The sequence below is a fragment of the Pipra filicauda genome, unplaced genomic scaffold, assembly GCF_003945595.2.
Source record: "Pipra filicauda isolate LSUMZ 115617 unplaced genomic scaffold, ASM394559v2 scaffold12_size5214236_pilon, whole genome shotgun sequence".
Classification (NCBI taxonomy): Eukaryota; Metazoa; Chordata; class Aves; order Passeriformes; family Pipridae; genus Pipra; species Pipra filicauda.
The window spans coordinates 3,414,899-3,437,712 of NW_024103763.1; the positions used below are offsets into that span (position 1 = coordinate 3,414,899).

A 22,814-nucleotide genomic window follows, 5' to 3' on the forward strand; every position below is an offset into this window, starting at 1 on the left:
GTTGGTATGAATGCATAGTGCTGCAAAGGATGGTGATGCTTTTGTCTGGACTATGTATGGTTTATCAAATCAGTCAAATTTGAACAGAACCTCCCAGCATTTGCAAGGGATATTTTCCTGATTCCTAGAAAATACCAAGCCTTACTACAAACAATTGTGATATCAAAATATCGCAAAAGGAAGTTCACAGGTACTTTTAAGATGTACTATATTAGGAAACAAAGGTCAAAAGCCACTTACATCTTTTCCTACATATTACAGACAGAAAATAAAAGACATTTTCCTACCTTCATAAGGTCAAGCAATACACCACTTAAAATTCCCAAGTATCTTCTCTCTAAAGACTGTGGATGATTGACTGCTGGAAACTGTAAAAAATACAGGGTAAATATACTTATAATATAAACAAGATATACATAAATAAAATGTTTCAAAAAATAAAAACTACACAGTGAAATCAAAGCATGTAATTAATGGGAAACATAAGCACTGACTTGATATGTAACTGTTGATACGATAAGCATCTAGTCAACCAAAGAAAGTATTCTTGATTATTAGGGCAGCCAAGAAACCTCCTCAAGTGAGAAATAATCAACTTAAGATTTTTTGTGGCATTATGATTGACAAGAGGTAGGAGGTTTAAAGTAGATTCAGAACTAACATAAGTAACCTATATTTAAAAGGAAAAAACTATTAAAATAGCTTTGAAAGAATTTGAGAGTGCAAATACAGTATTAGTTAAATACCAAAGATTAACAAACAATTCCAAAATGTTTTTAGTGAAAAATGCTGAAACCCCAAAGGTTTAAGGTTCAGGATTACTGCTGTGGTCACACTGCAGTGAGATCTGGGAAGACCATGAGAAGTGCACACTACAGGGGGCACCCATTATTTGTACTAGCATTACTTTTCATAAATTACCTTATGTGAACTTCAAAGGAAACTGAAAGAACATTAGTTTGAATGTGTTTGTTCCTAAATAGTCTCTGTATTTTTCTTTTTACTTCACTTTACTTTTAAGAGGTTTATGAATAATTGAGAATCTTTTTAAGTCCAAGTCCGCTATGTTGATCTTACATAGTAACTTAGGTAAACTAAGGCTTCCATGTTTCTTCCAATTTTTACATGAACCAAATGGCAAAATGTTCTTGTCTTCATGTAGAATGACAATCATAAAGATTTTATATCCAGAATGATCAGGGAAACATGAAAATATGTTGAAGTCATGCAAAGCAATAGTCACTATTCACTGGAATTGTTCAGATTATTCATATAATTTATTTATAGAATAATATTTACAGCCCTACATTGCCACTCACATTTTCCATAGAGGCATGAGCCTATTGGTACTTTCTGATCCCATATTATTTTATTTCCTTGGGCCTTCAACATACCATGGGTGTTTTCCTCCTCAAAAGAATTGGAGAGATATCACTAAATACTCTCTAAACCTCAGGAGAAAGAAAAAACGTGGGTTTGGTGTGTGTATACATATATATATGTATATATGAAGGATATGGACAGAAAGAAAGGACAGAAAGTCAACAAATGTGCATCTGTATACATATGCATGTGGTGCTGGAGTGTTTGTATTAGACTTGTTTTTAATTTTGTGTTACAATATGCTAGTACTCACAGTTACAGGAATGTAGAAATTCACTAAGTCTAAGTATATGCATAAAAAAATCCACATCATGGGCAAGTTTCTATATTGTGAATACCGAGCACCAGATCCAGCTGTAAATAGTAATTGGCTTGATCACAGCATGCCTTCTATCTGCTATGCAACAGAAAATCCTTCACTACTAAGTTATGCTACATTCAGAAAAAATGTACTTTTAAGTTTGTCTTATAATATGGGACAATTTTCCCCCAGAATTAACTAATGAATATCATATTCTGAACCAATATTTTTGTAGTATTTTTGAAGTTTACGCCATTATTCAGACTTTACTTCAGTATTCAAAAACTACTCTCTACGAGAGGCCATGTCACTGTCATCATCACTTGCAGCCTGACTTCACAAATGGGGCTAAGAAGGCAGCAACACGTCTGAGGCCAAGTAATAAACCATTGATCTGGGATGACAACAGACTCTCAACCTTGTGCTAATCACATTAGGTACATGGTGTCTTCTTGAATTTCTGTACTTAAAAGCTACAAAACAAAGATATTTCATTCTCATCCTAAAACACTACAGAGTATGTATTCGAAAAAGATTATATTGCACAGCTGTAAAATAACATAGAAGAGGCAGTAATTTATTTTGCTTACAATTTTTAAAGTATTGTTTTCCTGATAAGGGGTTATAATTTTTTTAAACAGAAAATCCCATCCAGTCCACTGTTCTAAAACGGATGAAATACAAATAGGACCTTACAAGAAATGCTTGTCTGATCATTTTTTTAAAATCCTCTTCTGATGGTCTACAAACTTCAACAAAAACTCTTTAGAATTAGTTATCCTTGTACCTAAAATAATTACCTTAACACTTTAAGCCAACTATCTCTTATCATCAGCAGCTAAACCAAATTTATGGCAACTTCTAACATGTTTTAACACAACTAGATCCCCACTCGTTCCCTTTCACATTCTCACATTTTCTCTATTTCAGAGTAAAATTCAAATCTTGAGTCTTTAGCACAGATCAGGTCTCCTAAAACCTTTGTATGTCTCTTTATATGATTTACACTAACAATTTCAGAACATTTATCAAGATCATAAACTCACCTTTCCAAGCAACTTTTATTAATAAAAAATGACAACCAAAACTGGATACAAGGAAACACGAGTCACTGACCAGGTATTGGTAAAAATAACAGAGTTATTACTTATTTATTGATTCTGGTATTTTTCCATATTACACATCCCAACTTGAGTAGATTCTTCATATTAGTGAGCCTCTATCATTACATTATATGGGCAAATCCCTGAAAGGAACAATGCTGTCAGTAGGAAGAGTTTTTTTACTTATGTGGCCTACATCAACTCCCCAGGAATATAAGTAAAAAGGCAGAAAGCTCTTCTGCACAATAGTAGCATCTATAGTTCAGATTTTTCCAACAGAGTAGCCTGAAGACAGCAGTCATGAGTTTTCCACAGTCTGACCTGACAGAGCTTTGCCACTAAACTTTACTATGTAAACCTGTCAGGGCAATGCTAAACTGGATATAAGAGGTAAATTTCATGACAAAAATGTCAAAGAAACGAGAGAAAATCTTTAATCAATCTTTATTTTGTAAATAAATGAGAGAAAATCTTTAATCAATCTTTATTTTATAAATTTATAAAACTCAATACTGGTGTAATCAGAATTTTATTTTGACTTATGAATGCCTTACAATCTATATATCCCATACTTACACAGAAACAGAGGCAATAGATAATGAACAGTGTAAATGAAAAGAACCCTCACAGCAACAACAACAATACTGTAAACATTGCTCAAGTAACTAAAAAAAGTAAGAAAAAGAACAAAGCTTTCCCTTACCCGCAAGCCATGGAAGCGTGGGTTGCTATAGAAGAGCTTCATCTGCTCAGCTGGCAGCGGGCCCAGCACCTTCTGAATGGTAAAGAGCTGGTCAATCTCACTCTCACCAGGAAACAAGGGCTGCCCATCACTCAGCTCTCCCAGGATACAGCCTACAGACCACATATCCACAGCCTTTCCATAAGGGGCTCTGTAAAGTGAATGTACAATGTTTTTCACCCACTGACCTTGTATTCTTACTGAGCTGTTTCAATTTATTGGCCATATTTCCCATGGCCCACTTCCTTAAAACACAGAAAAACAAAGTCTGATATTAAAGAGACTACCTCAAATACCAAGCCCTCTGTTTCTGCCCTGGATTTCCTGATGTCTCTATCACTGCTTGAAAAGGCAGGAGAGGAATTTTCAAGTGCCCCCAGGGATATAATTCTTTGTGAAAAATCTTACATACAAGAATAATCTTTTTGATTGCAAAGCAGTTACCACTCCCAGCTAAACTACTACTAACCTCCCTTCTCTCCAGGGCCAATTCCTGTGCTCTGTTCCTGTATTACATTTATTTTTCCATTGTGCTTACTAGATGGGTAGGCATACTGGGTCTGGCCACTGGAAGAACAGAAATGATAAGAAATATCTGTTCCACCATTCATACAATGAAATTTTAATTAGAAAGAAAATGGAATTCTTCTGAAAACTATTCCTTAAAAAACACAAGCAAGGAAGCAATGACAGCATAAAGTAAATAATTCCTGTTTTGGAGCAAAGCCATGGGTGGGGTTATGGGGAAAACTTCTCTTCTGTACACCCGAGTGTTACTGAATTGTAAAAAAAATTTTTAAACATCCAAATTATTCCAAGAATCTCTTTTGGATGTTTTGAATAGAATGACTGGAGAATTCTTTTCATGTCAAAGAAAAAGCTATAAAAATAATAAAGACTGGAACAAAGACTGAACTGAAAACATATTTCACTGAGTCTCTTCTTTTTGAAACTTGTAATCCAATAACTCAACCTCTGTTTCAAGAGATTTAAATTACAGCTGTCTTGCCTATTTCTGGAATAAGACAGCACCAGGAGCTGCAGGTGACAAATCCTATCCTAAATCTGTCCTCTTCACTCCTTCCTTATGTTAATGATTGAAGATGTTTAGAGAAAGAACATGCTCAAACTACAGAAAAAATATCTGACTTTTCCCCACTGATTACTCATTATTATTTACTTAGCTTGTGGAGTGGACACTTGGCCAGAGGAACTTGTAAACCCTTGATTTGATTAGGTGAAGGTGAGAAAGCAATTCTAGCTGGACTATAGCCCGAGTGAAACTACAGGCCCATTGAGATGACTAGTGCAGCAGTCTATGGTAGTTGGGAAAGCCAAAGTAGGACACCAAAATTGCAAAAACTGCCCGCCTTTGAGAATCTGACATGAGACATCACAATCAATCAACGTTTGTCCCACTGGAATTGACTGCCGACAAGGAACCACCACAGTGGCTTCCTGTGGATTGACTCAGGGTTTGACCTTTCTGGGATGCAGCTAGTCCAACCCACCCATTACGTCAGAGTGCCAAGGAAGGCCTAGTTTTTTTCCTCACTGCAAAAGGCAACACAGGTGAGAATGGACTCCAAAGCCAAGGATCTGCTCTTAAGATGCTCTGTGCCTGTATTTGAAAAGTGAGGATCTGTGAGCAAAACAGTTTGTGAAACTGCAGGTAAAAATCCTACCCTTTTATTACGACAGAAAACCAAGCACATCTTTGTTTACAATTCCCTTTTAATATGCAGTTTCCTCCAATGAAATGTGAAATAGGGAAAAGGCTGGTGTAGGCTGGGGTACTGGAGAACAAGCTAGGATTACAACTGAGGAATGGGCTAAAACTCCTTTAAGGCATGGACCATTACCCTTCCTTGCTCTCAAGAATAAAAAAAGCTGAATCGTAGTTAGGAACTTTTCAGTATTTACTCTGTAGTCAAACAGAAACAAATCAGAAAATACCCATTTCTTAAGGCAGTGTAAACTGCAGTGTTGTTGTTTGTAAAGGCATGCTCAAGACTCTGGCTGGCTGCCAGGATCACTCTCATCATATCACAAGAGAAAAAAATGCACAAGTGATATGGCTGGAAAATGAAATAACTCCTATAGGACAGATAGACCATAAATCAGAAGTATTATAGTCTAAGCCTGCACATATTAGATTCTCCAAAACATTTTTCCATCTATTAATTTGGTATGTTTTTAAATCTACTGGCTTTTAGCAATATTTTGTCATCAAAGTGTACAGAGTACTCCACCGGTAGCTAGTTACCTGAGGCTCTCCAAAGTGAGTAGATTTTAGATGTTCTGTGAATAATTAGGCAGCAATTTCTTTCCTCTCTTGAAATTTAAGTCTGGAACCTCATTGCTAAACAGAAACCACTCTGGGACACATTTTAAAAGTTGAAAAAGTAAAACTGTATTTGTTAAAATGTATATATTTAATAAACCTGAGAAGAATTTTTAATATTAGATGCTTATAAAGATTTGGTAAATGCAAGGAAAGGGGGAATGGGAAAGATCAGTGCCTGGGAAATAGAACAGGTTTGCCAAGAAATAGGTATCACTTTTTGCCAGAAAAACTTGGCATTAAAACCATACACCAGTAAAGTTGAAGCATTAAATACACAAATCCCCTCCCTTTCTCTACAAGTTACTCAAACAGATTTAGTCAACTACAAACAGACACAATTCCTGTTAAATTTCCTTTGGTAACAAAACAGTTTTGAAAATTGCAGGTCAGACTGATACTATGTCTGTCAAGCTTTTCATATCTTTCCTCCTAAATCCTCATTACTACTAGAGAGAGAGCAAAATATTACGTACCTTAAAAGGCCGCAATTGATGCTTTCTTTTCAAGTCTTTTTTTATACTTGCATATGCACACAAACACATGCACTTTGTCTGGAAGCTTAACTGTTTTCTCCAAGATATGAACAACTGAGCTTTGAGGTTTTTATTGGCAGCTTTAACATAGTATTCTGCACATAAGAACGCAACTACCTACCAGTTTGATTAAGATTACTACAGCTCTCGGAATACTGGGGTGACTTTATTGACAGAATAATTATTACTTAGTGCCTTACCTGTTCAAAAAATATCTAGTTCAGCATTAATCAAAGCTGCCAACTTGTTGCCCAGCAGCATGAAACATTATGTTTAAAGATTCTTAGAAGTGACCAGTACTTTTTTATTCATCCTGTGGCTTTCAATTCCTTATTTTAAGAATGTGTGTATCACTATACACTGGAATTGTATTCTATGAGAGCATTCATGTTGAACTCGATAGTAACTGGAAGATCACATATAGGAGATCTCCAGTTATTTTTTTTCTCTTCCTCTGCCCTTTTGGGTCCTATGAATTTGTTCATTTATTATCTGAAAATCTGTTTCATCTTGCGAGGTAATGATATGCTCATTTTACAGATTAATAAAGGAGTAAAACTAAATTGTCTGGCTGAGGCTACTCACGTAGCTACTACTTTTGCAGGCAATGCAACGCTAACTTCTCAGTGCTTTACTGAAATGACTCTTACGGCCTCCTTCAATAAATTCTTCCCGACTAGTAAAAAGCTAGCACCAGCCTTTTGAGTGACTTCACCAGTGCTGGCAAAGTGTAACTAGGAATGAAAACCAAATCACAGAATCATAGAATGGTTTGGGTTGGAAGGGACCTTTGAAGATCATCTCATTCCAACACCCCTGCCATGGGCAGGGACACCTTCCACTAGACCAGGTTGCTCTAAGCCCTGTCCAACCTGGTCTTGAAGACTTCCAGGGATGGGGCATCCACAGCTTCTTCGGGCAACCTGTTCCAGTGCCTTAGCACCTTCTGAGCAAAAAAAATTCTTCCTAATACAGTTTTGACCCAAAGGATGAAGATAACTACAAGTGTCACATTTTGAAAGCTGCACTGTCATTGCTATGTGGTGTCCACCATAAGGCTGATGGAACATTTCAGGCTACAAGACTACCATGGAAACCTTTTCTGAAGGAAATGGGGGTGAGGGTGTAGAAATTGGGAGTACATCTGTTATAATTCAGCTTAATATTTTAATCAGTTAAACACTGCTCAGCTCAAGACAGGTCATACCGACTTACTGGAAATGAACAAAAATTAATGAAAATCTAGAAGCCTCTTGAAATCTTGCCTTTAAATAAACCACAGTTCTCCACAGCTGAAGCTTACAAAAAGTGCTTGAAAAACTGTAAAGAATCTGTCAAAATTTATCATGGCAGTTCTACAAACTGTACTTACCCAAGCAAGAGTTCAGGTGAGCGGTACCACCTGGTAGCCACATATTCTGTATAGTTAGCATTGCTTCCTTCAGAGAGGTTACGAGCAAAGCCTGTCAGAGAAACAGCATGAAATATTTTAAGTACAATATGCACATCACCACTGATTTTGGCAGTAAGAGGTCACATCTATTTATATAGAAGCAAATTGATTACAACCCCTGCTGCAGAACGATCTCTCTAACAAGTGCTTGTCTACTGAAATGCAACAGTGAAAGTCAGCACGTCTGCTTTAATGACTACCTTACTTGTGTACTCTCCTCACAAGTCTATGGGGTTTTGCTATTATTTTTGCTGCTTTACATAATCCAAACAGATTGACAAAAGTTACCTGTTATCATTACGCCACATAAGCTGTTTAACTATTACCTCTACTGAGATGCTTGCAGAAGAAGATTCACAACATTAGAAACAATAGACATGCAGGTGGAGTAGACTCTTCTGTTCATTGATTTCAATTACTACAGTCTCACTACCTTCAATTTTTTAAAAAGGTCAAAAAACTATGTATTATTCTTATTTGCCTCCCTGACCTGGCAAAGAAAAGGGTCATCTCCTCCAAACTATAAAATGCAGGAATCTACCAAAGATCAGCAAAACTGTTTATATCTGCATTTGGCTCACTCCACATGTTTTGGCTTCCCACCTGCTTTAGCATCATATTCACTGCAATTCTTCAAGAATTAGGATCAGAAAGCAAGTCCAAATTAAATTCTTTCTCCACATCATTTTGTTAACAATAAAAAAAAATTAAGAAGTTATATTTATTTGCAGTTGTACTAAAACTTCACTACTGTCCTAAAGCATAACAATTATGACCACTAGCTCAGAGAAGACTACTGGAATATATACATACACACAAACACACACAAGAAAATCCATATGTAGGAATAATTTAGACTTTTGTTTTCATTCTCCTCCATTTATAAAATGTCAGCCAAACACCACAGTAATGTTGTTACTGGATTCTTCATGTAGAAGTCCTCTAGGGCAGATGTTGTCACTGTTTTCAAAAACTATCAAGATTCTTACTGTTTTCAAACAAATAATTACCAACAAGGTGAGACAGGATAGACAGATCTCAGCAGCAAGACTTCACATGTGTAGGCTCCTTACTAGAGCTCAAACCAAGACAAGCTTTTGGGACTGAAATGCGGAAACAGCATTTTCAAAATGCTTTCTTAGTGGCATGTGGCATAAAAACTCAGTCAAAATTCACTTTAGTGAAATCACTATGTCTTTCCATTATTGCATGAGCAATGAAGAAAGAATAAAATTCCAAAGTGTCACAGAAGTACAACGCACAACTTTATTTTCTGAATCAATTAGTGCTACTTAAATGCAATAGTCATTTTTTGTTATGAGTTCTTTTGCAGAAGCCACCAAAATTGCCTTTCCCACACAACTATGCTTGTAAAGTTCTAAATTTTAATTTTTTTTTTATTTTTTTTTAAGTATTCTGAAAGTGTATCTTGTTTGGCAGTTTAGTGTGAAGAAGCCCAGTTCCACTCATCACTGTGGAACACTAATTTACTCCAAGTTGAAGTAACAATTTGGATGCAGATTATTATTATTAGACTAGTGATTATAGAAAACAATTATAAATTTGTTAATTACACAGGTTACAGCTGTTACTTTTTGCAAGATACCTTTAAGTTCAAGAGTTAATAAACTAAAAGGCACGTATGATGAGGAACCGATATTTCAAAGTTGTTCCAAAATAATCATAATTCATTTCTGTTCCCATAAAGTCTAATGAACATTACTGATGCTGTTCGAGAAAAGCTGGAAAGGAATTTTTTATTACTTGTAACGTGGGGATTGAATAAATTTGGAAACATTACTATATTTAGAACTGCTTAGGCAGCCCTGTTTCTGTTTCAAATTACATGAGCTATCTGATTAATCTTGCCAATGAAAAATCTTCCATTCATGTGTTTAAACAACAGAGAGGAGATAACCAGGAGTTACACTGAGAAATGGGACAGCCAAAATGTGGGAAGGCCCAGACTGAAGGGAGGAGGAGAAAGAAAGAGAAAAAAGTGCCACATGGTAGAAATAAACACGTGCTAACGTAACACATGAGCTTGGCAGCACATGAGCCCTTGTGCACCGGAAGAATCAACAGGTCAAGGATGCATCCTCCTCCCTGCAGGGCAGTCTATTGGAATTTGGTCACAGTCAGGAGCTAACATAGTCTGAAAAATCAGCCTCTAGCTTTACAGACTGGGTGCAGCACAGATCTGATGCGGCAAGAGAGAAAGTAAAATTATCATAATGGACTTCAGTGTCATTTCTATATTGTTGGGTGATATAAGAAACCATTTTATAGATTCAATATTGCTCTGACTCTGTGACATAATGCAAAATGATGATGGACAGAACTAACAATTCAGGAAAGCATAATACCTTTCTAAGGGAACAACTTTTTTTTTTTGTTATGATGGGAGTTTGCTTATTATTCTTTCCTCCAATTGTGCTGAGGTATCACGTATATAAAAGTAAGAGAAGGAAACAAAGAAGAAGATTAGACCAAACTCTAACTAGTGAAAATGAATAGATTAGAAGATGAAGACAGAAGGCAATTTGGGTGAGAGTGACTATGTAAACAATAGCATTTCCAAATGCATCATGATGCAAGAAGAAATAACAAGCAAAATCAGAAATTTCAAGAAAGGACTTGAAACAACTCAGAACATGGTAGGAGAGATGACAAGGAAAAAGGTGTAAGGAAAAAAGGAAAAAAGGAGGAGATTGTCAGTTTCTTACAGAGAAATAAGGCACATTTCAGTTAGACATAAGGTAAAGCATTCTAATGTTAATGACATGTAAGTACTTTAATAGATGCCTAAGAACACTAGGGAACCTCCATTATTCAGAATTTTAAGAATAAGCTAAGCAAACACCTGTCAAGAATGACAAAGACATTCTTAATCCTTTCTCTGAGTAGGTGGAAGAACTAGAGGATTTCTTGAGGTCTTTTCCAGTCCTGTGTTTCATGATTTCTATGCTTACACATCATACTGAGATTAAGAGATTGCTAAAACAAGTAATTTTGAAGCCCTGGTGTTGAAACAGCAAACACACCAGTCAGAAAACCTAAGTACTTCCAACAGTCAGATGCATCTGCTGTAGTCGGCACTTTGTACTGTTTTCTGCTTTCACTTCTATTGGCAGAAATGACACCCACACAACATGTGTCCGGGCAAGCACAACATTCAATCTCAATTTTATCTAGCACGGTATGTACAGAACACATGGCACAAGGATTAAGAAGAAATATCTTGTTAAAAATTTATGAACTTTTCTATTCAAATTATTTTTCTCCACTGGGCTATTGGAAATGGATGCATAGTCCTTTTCTTCGCATTTGTAATCACATGAGGAATGTGACACTGTATGTGACAAGTACCTGTGTTCCAAAATATGATTTAAGTTAGGTAGTCAGACAGCATATGTTAAATCATGTTAAAAGGCAAATTTTTACATCCTAATTTGTGCATGTTCAGGAAACATCTGTGGCTAACACCATTCTGACAGGGATTTTACAATCATAGCTTAAGTTACTAGCAATAATGTCAATTAGCAATAACGCTAGAAACTTAAAACTGATTCCATATTAGAAGAGTTTCTCGGAATTTTAAATTCAACTAAATCTGAAAGGTTGATTAAAATTAAAACTAACCCACATGAACAGTAAGAACAACAGAAATTCTCTTAGTTTGCCTTCCTTGATACTGTGCTGATCACTCTGAGTACGCTGTGATTGCGTGTCCTTTCCAACAGCACAGAGAGAACATGGCAGGAGCACACAGTGTGAGCAAGCCAACAGACCACACAGAACATCACTGCTAACAGAGTTCGCATCATCTACATCTAGTGCCAAAGCAGACATCCAAAACATGATCGTACCATTTGTCCGGCTTTATATTTTCCCGCAATACTGCTGCACAGAGGATGTTGAAACAAGTCCACATGCAAAGATTTGTTAGGTGATAGCATATGACAACTCTAATGGTGTTACTTTCAAGGAGGGACATCCCCACTCCAGAAAAAACGAGGGGGGGGGGGAAGCATGTGTGGAGTCAACTGTTCCCTTCAGGACACACTCATGCCCACATTGGCCATTCCTGCATCTAATGAAGTTAGCCCACATTGGAGCAGGCACTGTTCAGGGACAAGCACTGCCCATGTGGTGGTTGTTTAGCTCTGCATAAGGAGCTTTTGGTCCCCAAAGCTAATGTGGAGGGTGAAGTGGTGGAGAGGGAGCAAAGTGTAATCTACACAAGCCTTCACTCCTTGGAGAGGCCTGGCCCTGCCAACCTCATGGGGTTTGCTTGGCAGTGGCAAGGCCTTGATAATCAGTGTAGAATGAGGGAAAAATCCTGCCCCACCAGCTCTGGGCTTTGGTCAATGGTGCCAGGGCAGCCACAGCAGTGCAGACAGGAGGCCTGTGGATACCGAAAAGGCAAAGGCAATGAGGGCCCTGGTGTTCTGTTAGAGCTGTGCAGTTCCTTACACTGGAGAATAAATGGCTCTGAATTCAAAGAACTCGTATGAACCAAATCTTCTAAGGTTTTTCCTAGAACAGTTATTGTTTCTGAATGCTTAAGCAAAAATGCTTTTAGGATTAAATGAAATAAGAAGCATTGCAAATGAAAAATGCCTTTCTTGTGTTCCTAAAAACATATTCCATTCTATTTTGTTAGCAGTTCTTCTTTTCATTCAAAATTGCAGAGGTTTGAAATGACAGCTTTCAAACTGTTCTCACTGAGAAGTGCCTCTGGGGTAACACTATGGAATTGGTTTTTATTTACCAAGTGAAACTGTAAGCTTTTCAGAGGGAAAAATATTTTATTCTGTGTTTATGTAGCATTTAGAATAAAAATACAGATTGTTGGAACAGTGTACACTCTTCCCTGTTTCTTTTGGGAATTACTCACATGGCCAAAGTTTGCCTTGTACTGGGGTGACAATTCTTCAAGGCCTTAAAGCTGACATTAAACAGGCATTGGTATGTCAGGAAACATCAGAGTTAACATGTACAGCTCTGACTCTAACATCCAGTCATTCAGTCATTAAACATATGTGGACATCTGATTCCTTAATTAGGTAACAAAAAAAGTTGACCTATAACTACACACATAGCAGTCCACAAAAGCCAGTGGTTCAAAAAATACATAAAAAGTATAAATCTATTGTGCCTTTACTAAACATCAATGAAGAATTATCTTTTCTTTCAATACACAGGCCAGATAAACCCACAGATTTGCTAGCCTCCTAATCAGTTTATCATCTGTGCTGTTCTCAGCTGTGTGTCAGCAGCAGCACTAGCAAAAATAGAGGAAGAGAGAAAGGCAGTGTTTCTATTGATGTGTTAACCCAGGTATTTCACAGGGTATGCAAATTAAGCCCAGAGATCTTTCAAATTAAAATACTAGCCCCAAACCTGAAGCAGTAATCAATTCTGACTGTTAAAAGGTTTTTAAACAGCATATACTGTAGAACACTGACATAATAAGGCAAAACTCCACTGCAAGAGATTTTCTTTAAAAAGGTGAGCAGCAGCTATCTATCTATTGAACTTACCAAAGTCACACAACTTCAGAACATCATTGTGGCTTATTAAGAGATTCTCTGGTTTGATATCTGAAGTATCAGAGTAGATGTGAAAAAAAAAAAAAGAGCTGTTAATTTCCCTTTAATTTTGAACTTTGTCAACAAATATTATTTCATTATAATGTATTTAGAGATATTCATGCAATCATAAATGAAGCATTACAAGAGCAACTGCTGAAACAGCTTCCAGCAATTCAGTTTGTAAACAGGCAGAATTAATTTTCTGCCTTTTGAAGTCTTTTTAAGTGTTTCCCAACAAAATATGGGAAGATAAAATGTGCTTACAGATATTCCTGGGCAGCAAACCAATATGCATAATATTGCATATTGCAAAATAATAGAAAGAACTGATATTTAATTACCCAGTTAACCAATAAAATGTTGTGTGCTGTGCTCAGCATTTTTGGCTATAATGACCATCTTGATCATCTCTTGTAATTTGTTTAGAAAAAACATCTTGTCTAGTTTTAAGCCCTTTTTTTCATTCCTATATGGATATTGCTGTATACATACATAGTATATTTTTCAAACTATATCTTACAAAATGTTTTCAGACTCTTGCTTATGTTTGATTGGTCTTAAATATAAAAAGCATATTGTATAAGAATGTTAATTTAATGGAAACATTAATTAGAAATGTTACTCTTGCAAAGCCACAAAGCAAAATACAATTTTATTAAATCAGGATAAAAGACATAAAACTAGATAAAGTCATACATCAAGATATGTACTTTAAGTGCTTGAAGCTTAGGGGAGCTGGGAGGATCTGCGTTAAGAAGTAAAACATGGGAGACCAAGTTTTAAGTTTTGGATTTTTTTTCTCCTAGTATTCTATTATCAGATTCAAAAGTGAAATGACTGACCACCACGAAAGGTTTAAAAAATTCCTTTTCCTTAGACAATGTCTGTACTTCAGTTTCACTTCACAATTTTTATATCATGCCCCAAAGACAGTGGACAGCAAGTTTTATATGTAGATGAATTTAGCTTTAAAATTATCTGAAGTCACACAGCAGACTTAAGATCCAGCCCAACTGACAATTTTTTTCCTGTTGATATAAAGCGATTGCTTCTATTTATGTTAAATACAAATTACTTTAAGCTGTAACATCTTTCCCTGTAATAAGCAAATTCCTACAGGGGGCTTAATTTCATATGGAGAGCTACACACTTACCTCTATGAACAATATCATTCTTATGGCACCAATGAATTGCTTTAATTAGCTGGTAGATGTAGCTTTTCACTTTTTCTGGTGGAACTCCATTTGGCATTTCTTCTAGCAATTCAAGCATATTCTAAACATTTAAAAGACACATTATTTAAACCAGCTATACTCTAGTTGCTGGAAGATAACATGCATTCAGCCTTCTGAAGCAACATACTTAGGCTGCAGAGCCTGGTCATGGAACAGTAGTTTAACATTCAAGGAGTGTATTTTAATCATAAGCATACTCCTAGCTGTTTCATAAACATTAAAGGTGAACCACAAATAAACCACAAGTTCTTAAAAGACTGTCATCAAACCAGTTATCCTAACACATCTAAAATGTCATTTAGTTACAAAACATTGCTTTAACAGAAACACTAGGTCAGTGTGTCTGTATGAAAAGTTTAGCAAAGCACAGCATTTTGTAAGTACACAACAGTGCTTTAACAAACTATTTTTTTCATTCTTTAGTTCTGCTGCTTTGACATTGCAGGGCCATGGTTAATCACAAACCGTATCCGTATATGAATGGGTATAAAGTCAGTTAGTGGAAATGAAGTAACAGATAAAAATCCCTCACAGGGGCATAAATATTAACCTAGGGAGTGTTCTATAGCTATGTATTAGCTATAGAGATCCTAGACATATTGGCACTACAGTAACTATGGCCATATCAACTGTTTTATGGATATACCTAGGAAAGAAAATAAACTTCCTGTTTATACTAGTAAATTTCTTCTTTGAAAAAGAACACTTAGATTCCCATTATGTTAGCAAGTGTCTCTAATTTTGCACAATTAGAAATACAATGGAGTTTGTACACTGAATGAATAATAGACAGCAGCAGCACACTTGAAGAGAGAAAAGTCTTATTTATTGAACACTGAAATAGAAGTATTTTGTCTATATGGCCCTACACAACTCATTTAATTATGGACTTGAGCATTTGTAGATTTTTTCATTTGAAATAAATTTATCTTGTCTTTGACAAACATTTTCTTTAGCTGTATAGAAATATTTTTGAGGTTTTTCTTGAACAATATTTTAATGAACACAAATACAAGACAAAACAGAAACTTTGATGATATGATGATATGTTTGAAAACATTTCTAAGTTTTGCAATCTATGAAAAAATACTGGAACTTTTCTGCTTGAGCATAAGTTTTCTTAGAAATACACTTCAGATCTGAGAAAAGGAATTTTCTGTTAAGGAACCATATTGATTTTAGTTAGACTCTAGTCCACACAGAAGGCCACAGATCTGGACAAGTAAGTCAAGAAGTTAGTATTACAAGTACAAAACAAAAGAGTAGCATCAACACAGCAAGACATAATCCAATACGAAGACAGTAACCAAGGGGATGATGAAAAAAGGAGATCAGACTAAATGTGAATGTAAGTAATCTGGATTTCAGTATTGCAGAGCTAAGATTCCCCAAAAGACACAAAGTGCTCATCACCAGTTAAACAAAAAAATTCAGTTTTTACTACATCACATTTTATTTAATTCCTTCTACTCTCCTCTCATCCAAAAAATACAGAAATTATCCTGGTCTTTGAAGAAATCATAGTGAATATTATTTAACATATTAGAAAAGAAGAAACATTCCTGGCTGTGAAGTTCCACTGAAAAGAAAGGTGACCATTAATACAGAAATTACATTAGACACAGACTATATGTGATGCCTACCTTTATCATTAAATTCTTTTATTTTGATGCAAATAATGTTAGATATTGCAGCCTGGTGTTTTTACTGATGCTAACAATTTTTGAAGCGTACCCCTCATCAGATCAATTAAATATCTTTTACTTATGCTGCTCTTCCAACCCATTACTACACAGAGCTTAGCCAAGTCAACTATAACAGAAAATTAAATATTTGTGCTAAGTTGGTGTGTGATCAAAGACATTCCATGCATCTGGAACAATTACAAGGAACATGGGTGAAACAAGTCAAGATTTGAATGTTAGATCTAAGTAAGATCCATCACATTAGAAGTTGCTGATCTGCTGGTGAAAACCAAAAGTGATTTCTGCCAAACTGTGGGCTAATACAGGTCACCTCACATTATGCAATGAAGTTATACTACCAAAGAAATTGTTGACTAAGGTAAAGGAGACATAGTATTTAGGGGTGTGAAATTTTTAGACAAGACTGAAGAGGACTAGCACTCAGCTAGACTGCAACATCACACTGGCAGGATATTAAATGAAAATTTAAATCAAGGGAGCAGTATCTCATGAAGGCAACAGAGATACGCATGTTTAAGCTTGCTTTTTTTTTTTTTTTTTTTTTTTTTTTTTTTTTTACTCTGTGTATCTGAATACCATCTAATTTTTGCCATGAAGAAATGCTAAAGGGTTAGAATTTGGAGCAAAGGTCTACCTCCATCATGAGGTTGCTAAAATAACAAAAGACTAATCTGTTCTAGGTTGTTTCTCTCTGGAAACAGACCAGGATGCTTGGCAGCAGTAGGCCAGTCTAAGGAAATTTTGGAATAGTTTCAAAATGAGGTCAGGACTGGAGATAATGACAGTGATCTTTGCCAAATCCCTCTAAGCAACTATTGATAGCGGCCTTGTTACAGAAATATACAAACAAATCCTATTTTTAACAGGGAAGGATGGAGAAAGTTGAAAGAGATTCCAAGGTCAAAAGTGTATGATCCTGTTTTGAAAGACTACGTCAAGATTCATTACACAACATAACACAGGACAGTTATCCAGCTTTACAATTAAACTGGATTAAAGAGTTCAGATTGAATTTTTTCTTCAAATCATATGTATTCCAGCCTACATAATTTGTCGACATTTGAGTTCATATATATGGAAAATTTTTTTTTAAAAAGTACCAACACATGATCTAAAAACAGTAGTAAAGTTATCAGGGTTGCTTTCTCACAATGGATGTCTAATTACAACTCAGACATATTAATGTTTCTGTTGTTTCTCTTTATAGAATAGAATAGCTTAATTTTTAAAAATAAAAGCAATTTTAAAGACATTTTCAGTAAGCTGGTGATTTAACTGTGGCAAGGATACTACAAACTCAACTCACTTTTTCCACATATTCAAAAACTAAGTATAATTTTCCTCTTCTTCTGAAGGCTTCCTTCAACTCCACAATGTTCTCCTGTTTCAAAGTGCGAAGCATTTTAAGCTCTCGTAAAGTGGTTTCTTTGACTTCTTCATTTTCTGGAGTGCAAAGTAAAAGTGACATAGTAAGCTTACTAAAGAACAAACAAATTTTAAGACCCAAGCACAGATTTGTAAGTCCTGTAAGTTCCCCACAAGGCTTCCAAAGGAAATTCAGCAATGCCAGCCCAGTGTAGCAGCTACAGAAGGCAGCAGAGTAAGTATTGATGCAATGAAGCCTTGAATCTAATTCAGAGGAATCCAGAAATTTAACTGTTTTGACAACTTAATTTAACTGATTTGACAATTTAATTCTCTGAAAGGTGTTCAAGAAAGGAATGTTTTATTAATGCTCCATACACTGTTTATCATTATAGGGCCTTGAACTAACTGGGTTCTAAAGGACACTGCTAATGAAATGTGAAGTAAACTAGACTACATTTGGTTTTATTTTTCATTTAGTAAAGTGAAATCCATTAATTCAGTAAATCTGCTCATGCACACATAGAAATAGGGTTCTTAGCCTCTTAGAACTGTTATCCACAACAGAGAGATATTAAATGAGATGTGCTTGCATAAATTCCAAGCTAAATCACATCTGCAGGTCATGTACCACAAAGACAGCCAGAGGCAGAGGAATTAAAAACAAGGAAGAGAACTTGTTTTTCCAGGGCAAAAGGCAAAACCAGGTTTGTAGGGGAGAGAGAATAACACAGATCATGCAAATGCAATAATCATCAACAGAAGAGAGAGGGGAAAAAATAAAAAATTCAAGTGTAGCAAGAGGGAAGAGGAAAACAAAATACTATAATCACAAATGTTTTGATTAAAAATATATAATTTAGAGCAATCTAAATCTTTTCATTTTAAAACTGAGTGCTTGATGTTGGCTTGCATCAGCCTGATTACATAATCTCATCTATTGCGAGACAGACTCTTTTGAGCGCATTTAGCATTCATATGTCAAAAAACGGCAAAGATTCAGTGAAACAAAAGTGTCAATAGAAACAATTACAGAATATTCAAATTTCTAATGAACTACATATTAACAAGACAGATGTGAAATGGGCTGAATCAAATCCATCAAAAGAACTTCTGTCATATTTCCAGAAACTCGTAAACAACTAGCTACAACTCTGAAAAGCAGTCATCAGTCATGTAAACTGACATTATGTAATACTCTTGGAAAGCCAGACCTAATAGTAATGTTGCATTTTTTGTTTTCATTTTTTGGTAGAGAGGCTAATACAATAATCTTGTTTGGGGCTTAATTAAAACTGAGATTTATTGTCTATGATCTGTACTGAATAGCCACGCAAGTTCCAAAAAGAAATTCTGAAGTACACTCATTACTTGGTCAAGATGGTCATCACAATTAAACTATCTCTTGCATTCTTTAACAGGGATTTAGAACAGCTTTCTAAATAGCAGAGCTAAAACATTCATCAAATATGCTCTTCAAGTGTCTGGAAAAATGACCTGCAAAGCAGAAGTCTGCGTTGAGCAAAACAAGAGGCAAATCAGACTCTGCTGTAACTCTGAAAATTACAGGCCTTGTAACCAACAACACCTCCATGGCCACCACCAATCCTAAAACAATAACAGAAAATAAAAGTTCGCTAAAACAAAGTGGCTGCTATTTCTTGAAACAACATTCCTAGCTTTCAGCTAAAGCCTCAGTACATGGCAAACCACAGCTGCCTTGCATCAGACCGGGCTGACTCCTCTTATTACTTCATACTTGTCTTCTCCTTCTGTTTGTGCCAGGCCATTAGGGATCGGGGCTAACTTCTCATGTACACAAGGCAGACAATTGCTGTCGTGGTTGGTTGCCAGCTTTTCCTATGATAGAATATGGTGATTGACTGTTCCCCAACAAGTGCAGGTCAGAGAGACAGCCTTGTCTTGTTCAGTTCTTTGGGTGTATTACTGGGTGAGGAATGGGGGCGTGCAGCATTCAGAATAATTTCCACGTGTCCTGCCTTCTGCCAGCCCCTTCATCAGCAATGGTAAGCCTCGCAGAAGTTGGGTCTTCCTCCCTTCAGCAACACTGCAGAGTACACAGGCTGCTGTGAGGGGTCAAAGGGCAAGTTTCTTGAAGAAAGTGGAGCCTGCCGCAGTGAGGACAGAGCAGCTGCCTCACCACCCAGCTTCCTCCATGGACCCCTGGGAGCTTCTGGATTTGTCCTCGTATGACTGAACTTCTCAGGGACTGCTCTCAGTCTCCTCCATTTACCGCTTCAGATCGCCCTAACATTTAGATTCCCTCTCACAGATGAAGTGTGATAAAGCCCAAAGACTGTGCAAGCTACTACTACAAGAGGAGGTTTTTACATTTTCTAGTCACATCCAGTCTCTAAATGATAGATCTTACTCCTGCATATGACACCACAATCTCAGCCATATTAAGACAGATGCATCAAGAAAGAAAGGTAGTTATCTAGTTAGTGTATAATGCAGTCCCTAGGCAGGTATGAAGGATTAAGTGTCTTGAATATTCACAAAGCTAATAAATCATTATAATTTTTAAATCATATCTTGATACATGAGACTTCTTATTTCAACTGGAGGATATTAACAATGTAGTTATTACAGAAAAGATCACGGAGCAGAAAAGGTTACCTTCACTGTCTTTGAATTTCTTGATAGCCACAATTTCATGTGTCTCCTGTAAAACAAAAGCAAAGAAAGGAAAATGAGCAAGACCTGCTGTGTTTTCTTGTGCCTTTTTTTCTTTCTCCTGAGCATCAGAGGAGAAAAAAAGAAGCATCCCGAGAAATTTCACACTGCAAAGAAGTTAAATAAAAATCTGGTAAATACCTCAGTGATTGGGCCAAATGCAATACACACCCACATGTAACAGATATATCACAATTAGGAACCCCAGTATAAAAGCAACAGAGTTAAATGCCAAAAGTTCATATTCAAATACTGTTTAACAGATATCAATTAAATTTTCAGAAGAAAAAATGAATCTTGTTTCTTAGTTATTCTGATTTTCTAACAATCAGAATCTGGCCAAAGTATGAATGTGGGTGCTTATCTTTACGAGGTGAAATGAAAATACTGTGCTATTATTTGGCTAAGGCTTATAATAAGACCTGTAATTTTGGCTGCCAAAAGTTTTTGGGCTTCAAAGATCAAATATCCACAAAGAACATATTAGGAAAGTAGCTTCTCTGTGCCTCCTTATAAAAATTTGTCATCTTAAGGGAAGCCCATCCAAAACCAGGATCAGTAATTGCATTTGGCAGTGTTCACCTATGCTTACAATAAGTGGTAACTTCTTAATGTCCACCTGCCTTTGCATTCCTTTAGCATTCTCTACTCACCAAACCTGGTTATCATAGGTCACATTTTTCTCTTAAATGAAGACATTTCTCTCTTGTTGTGTGAGCAGGAATGCATTTAGCACATGGCCAAAAAGCAGCCAACACAACATGACTAGTGCAGGTCTGTTCCCACAATGATGCAGCAATTGAATTTTAGTAACAGGATGCACAGAGTTAAGGAATGTGAGCAGAGAGGCAGGAGGCTACCTGGGTTACTTGATGAGCTAGATCTAGCTCACACCCCCTTTTTTGTTTACCAAACATTACAGTTTAAAAAAAAACTCAAAAATATCCCACTATTAACACTATGCAAAGGCTGGATCAGAGAATAGCAATGAAAAGGGAAGCCCTCCTGGAATACTTAAAGACATGTGCATAACCAATTACAGAGTAATACAAAGATTTACTCCATTTTTCATTTCAAATCATCATAACACATGAACATGCAAAATACCTGACCCTGGAAAAACCCACGTAGATAGTGAATAATGTCGTTTAAGGTGTTTAAGTGAAAATCAATACTACTACGACTAAAAATGAACTTGCAGTCAAATATAAGAATGAATGTGTGTGTATATAATTTGCATGTTTAAAAAAATAATCCTCTGATCATCAGTCATACCATCTATCTGAAAAACTTGCAAGCATTTTATTGTGTATTGATTTAAGTAACCAAACTATATCTACCTTGCATTGAAGAAAGTTAGTTCAGCAGAAGCATCACGTGCGATTAACTCTTAGAGAAGACTTGCATTGCTTTTCTGCTTCTGAAACCTACCCTTCACACACACTGATCTGATGTGAAGGCTGAAACCTACCCTTCACACACACTGGTCTAATGTGAAGGCTGATAGATACATTGCATAAATTCAGCTGAGGTCCAAGCACTACCTTTAGCTCAATCAATTTACAGAACAGTAAAGACAGAGATGTCAGAAATGAGGAGACAGTACACATTTCAGGTTCAGAATGATTCTGACAGTCTTGTCTTTAGCTTTTATGTCAAATACAGTTCCTTAGTAATTTTGTTTCAGGAAACGTACAAACTAAGCAAACTATTTTACTAATTATATTTTTACTACTATGTTATAGTATTGTTATATTTATTAACTCTAACTCTAGTAACAACAGTAAGAGTTACTAGGACTATAAAGGAACATTAAGTGGTTGAGTAAATTTAGCTTATTTGACTTCTGGTATCTACTGGTAGGTGCTCTGGTTAATTAAGCCTCTGAAGGATTTTTTAGAAAAGGAACACTGTAATTGCCCTTGAAAGCCTCTGCTGACTATGTTTAGACAGTGTGCATATACCCCTTCGCAGATAAGTCAAATTTATCCATTAGTATTAACATGCCTATTTCCCATGAAGTAAAAGAAAAATTTGTAGATGTTTCAGCTATCATCAAAAATCTGTGTTTTTATTCTCAAGGTAATAGCTTATGTACACTGAAAGAAATGTAGGAGTTGGAAAATGTATCCTTACACAGAGAGAAATTCGGCATTATTCAAGAAAACTAATCCATGTGGCTTTTCTGCCATATCCTGCTGTGTACAGTGAAAGTGATTATTTTGGAAATTAAGTTTTAAAAGCTCTTGGGTCAAGGTCCTGCAAAGACTTATGTAAGATATGCTATCGAACGTCTTGTAGGATTTTGACTATTTACAGTACTTAGAGTATGAGTGGCTCCAGGAATAATAA

General features: G+C 36.1%; 1 protein-coding gene across 4 annotated transcripts in view; it reads right to left on the reverse strand.

Annotated features, from left to right (window-relative positions):
• The window catches only part of CDKL5 (cyclin dependent kinase like 5), a 131,531-nt gene that overhangs the window by 33,798 nt on the left and 74,919 nt on the right, over window positions 1–22,814 (reverse strand). For all 4 annotated transcript variants that reach the window (XM_027738257.2, XM_027738256.2, XM_039378034.1 and 1 more), the window contains exons 4-10: window positions 20,406–20,451; window positions 17,707–17,843; window positions 14,614–14,734; window positions 13,409–13,468; window positions 7,782–7,872; window positions 3,491–3,680; window positions 288–368 (exon numbers count right to left, since the gene is read on the reverse strand). In XM_027738257.2, the coding sequence (XP_027594058.2) occupies window positions 288–368; window positions 3,491–3,680; window positions 7,782–7,872; window positions 13,409–13,468; window positions 14,614–14,734; window positions 17,707–17,843; window positions 20,406–20,451 (726 nt within the window). The remainder of the gene's footprint in view (window positions 1–287; window positions 369–3,490; window positions 3,681–7,781; window positions 7,873–13,408; window positions 13,469–14,613; window positions 14,735–17,706; window positions 17,844–20,405; window positions 20,452–22,814) is intronic.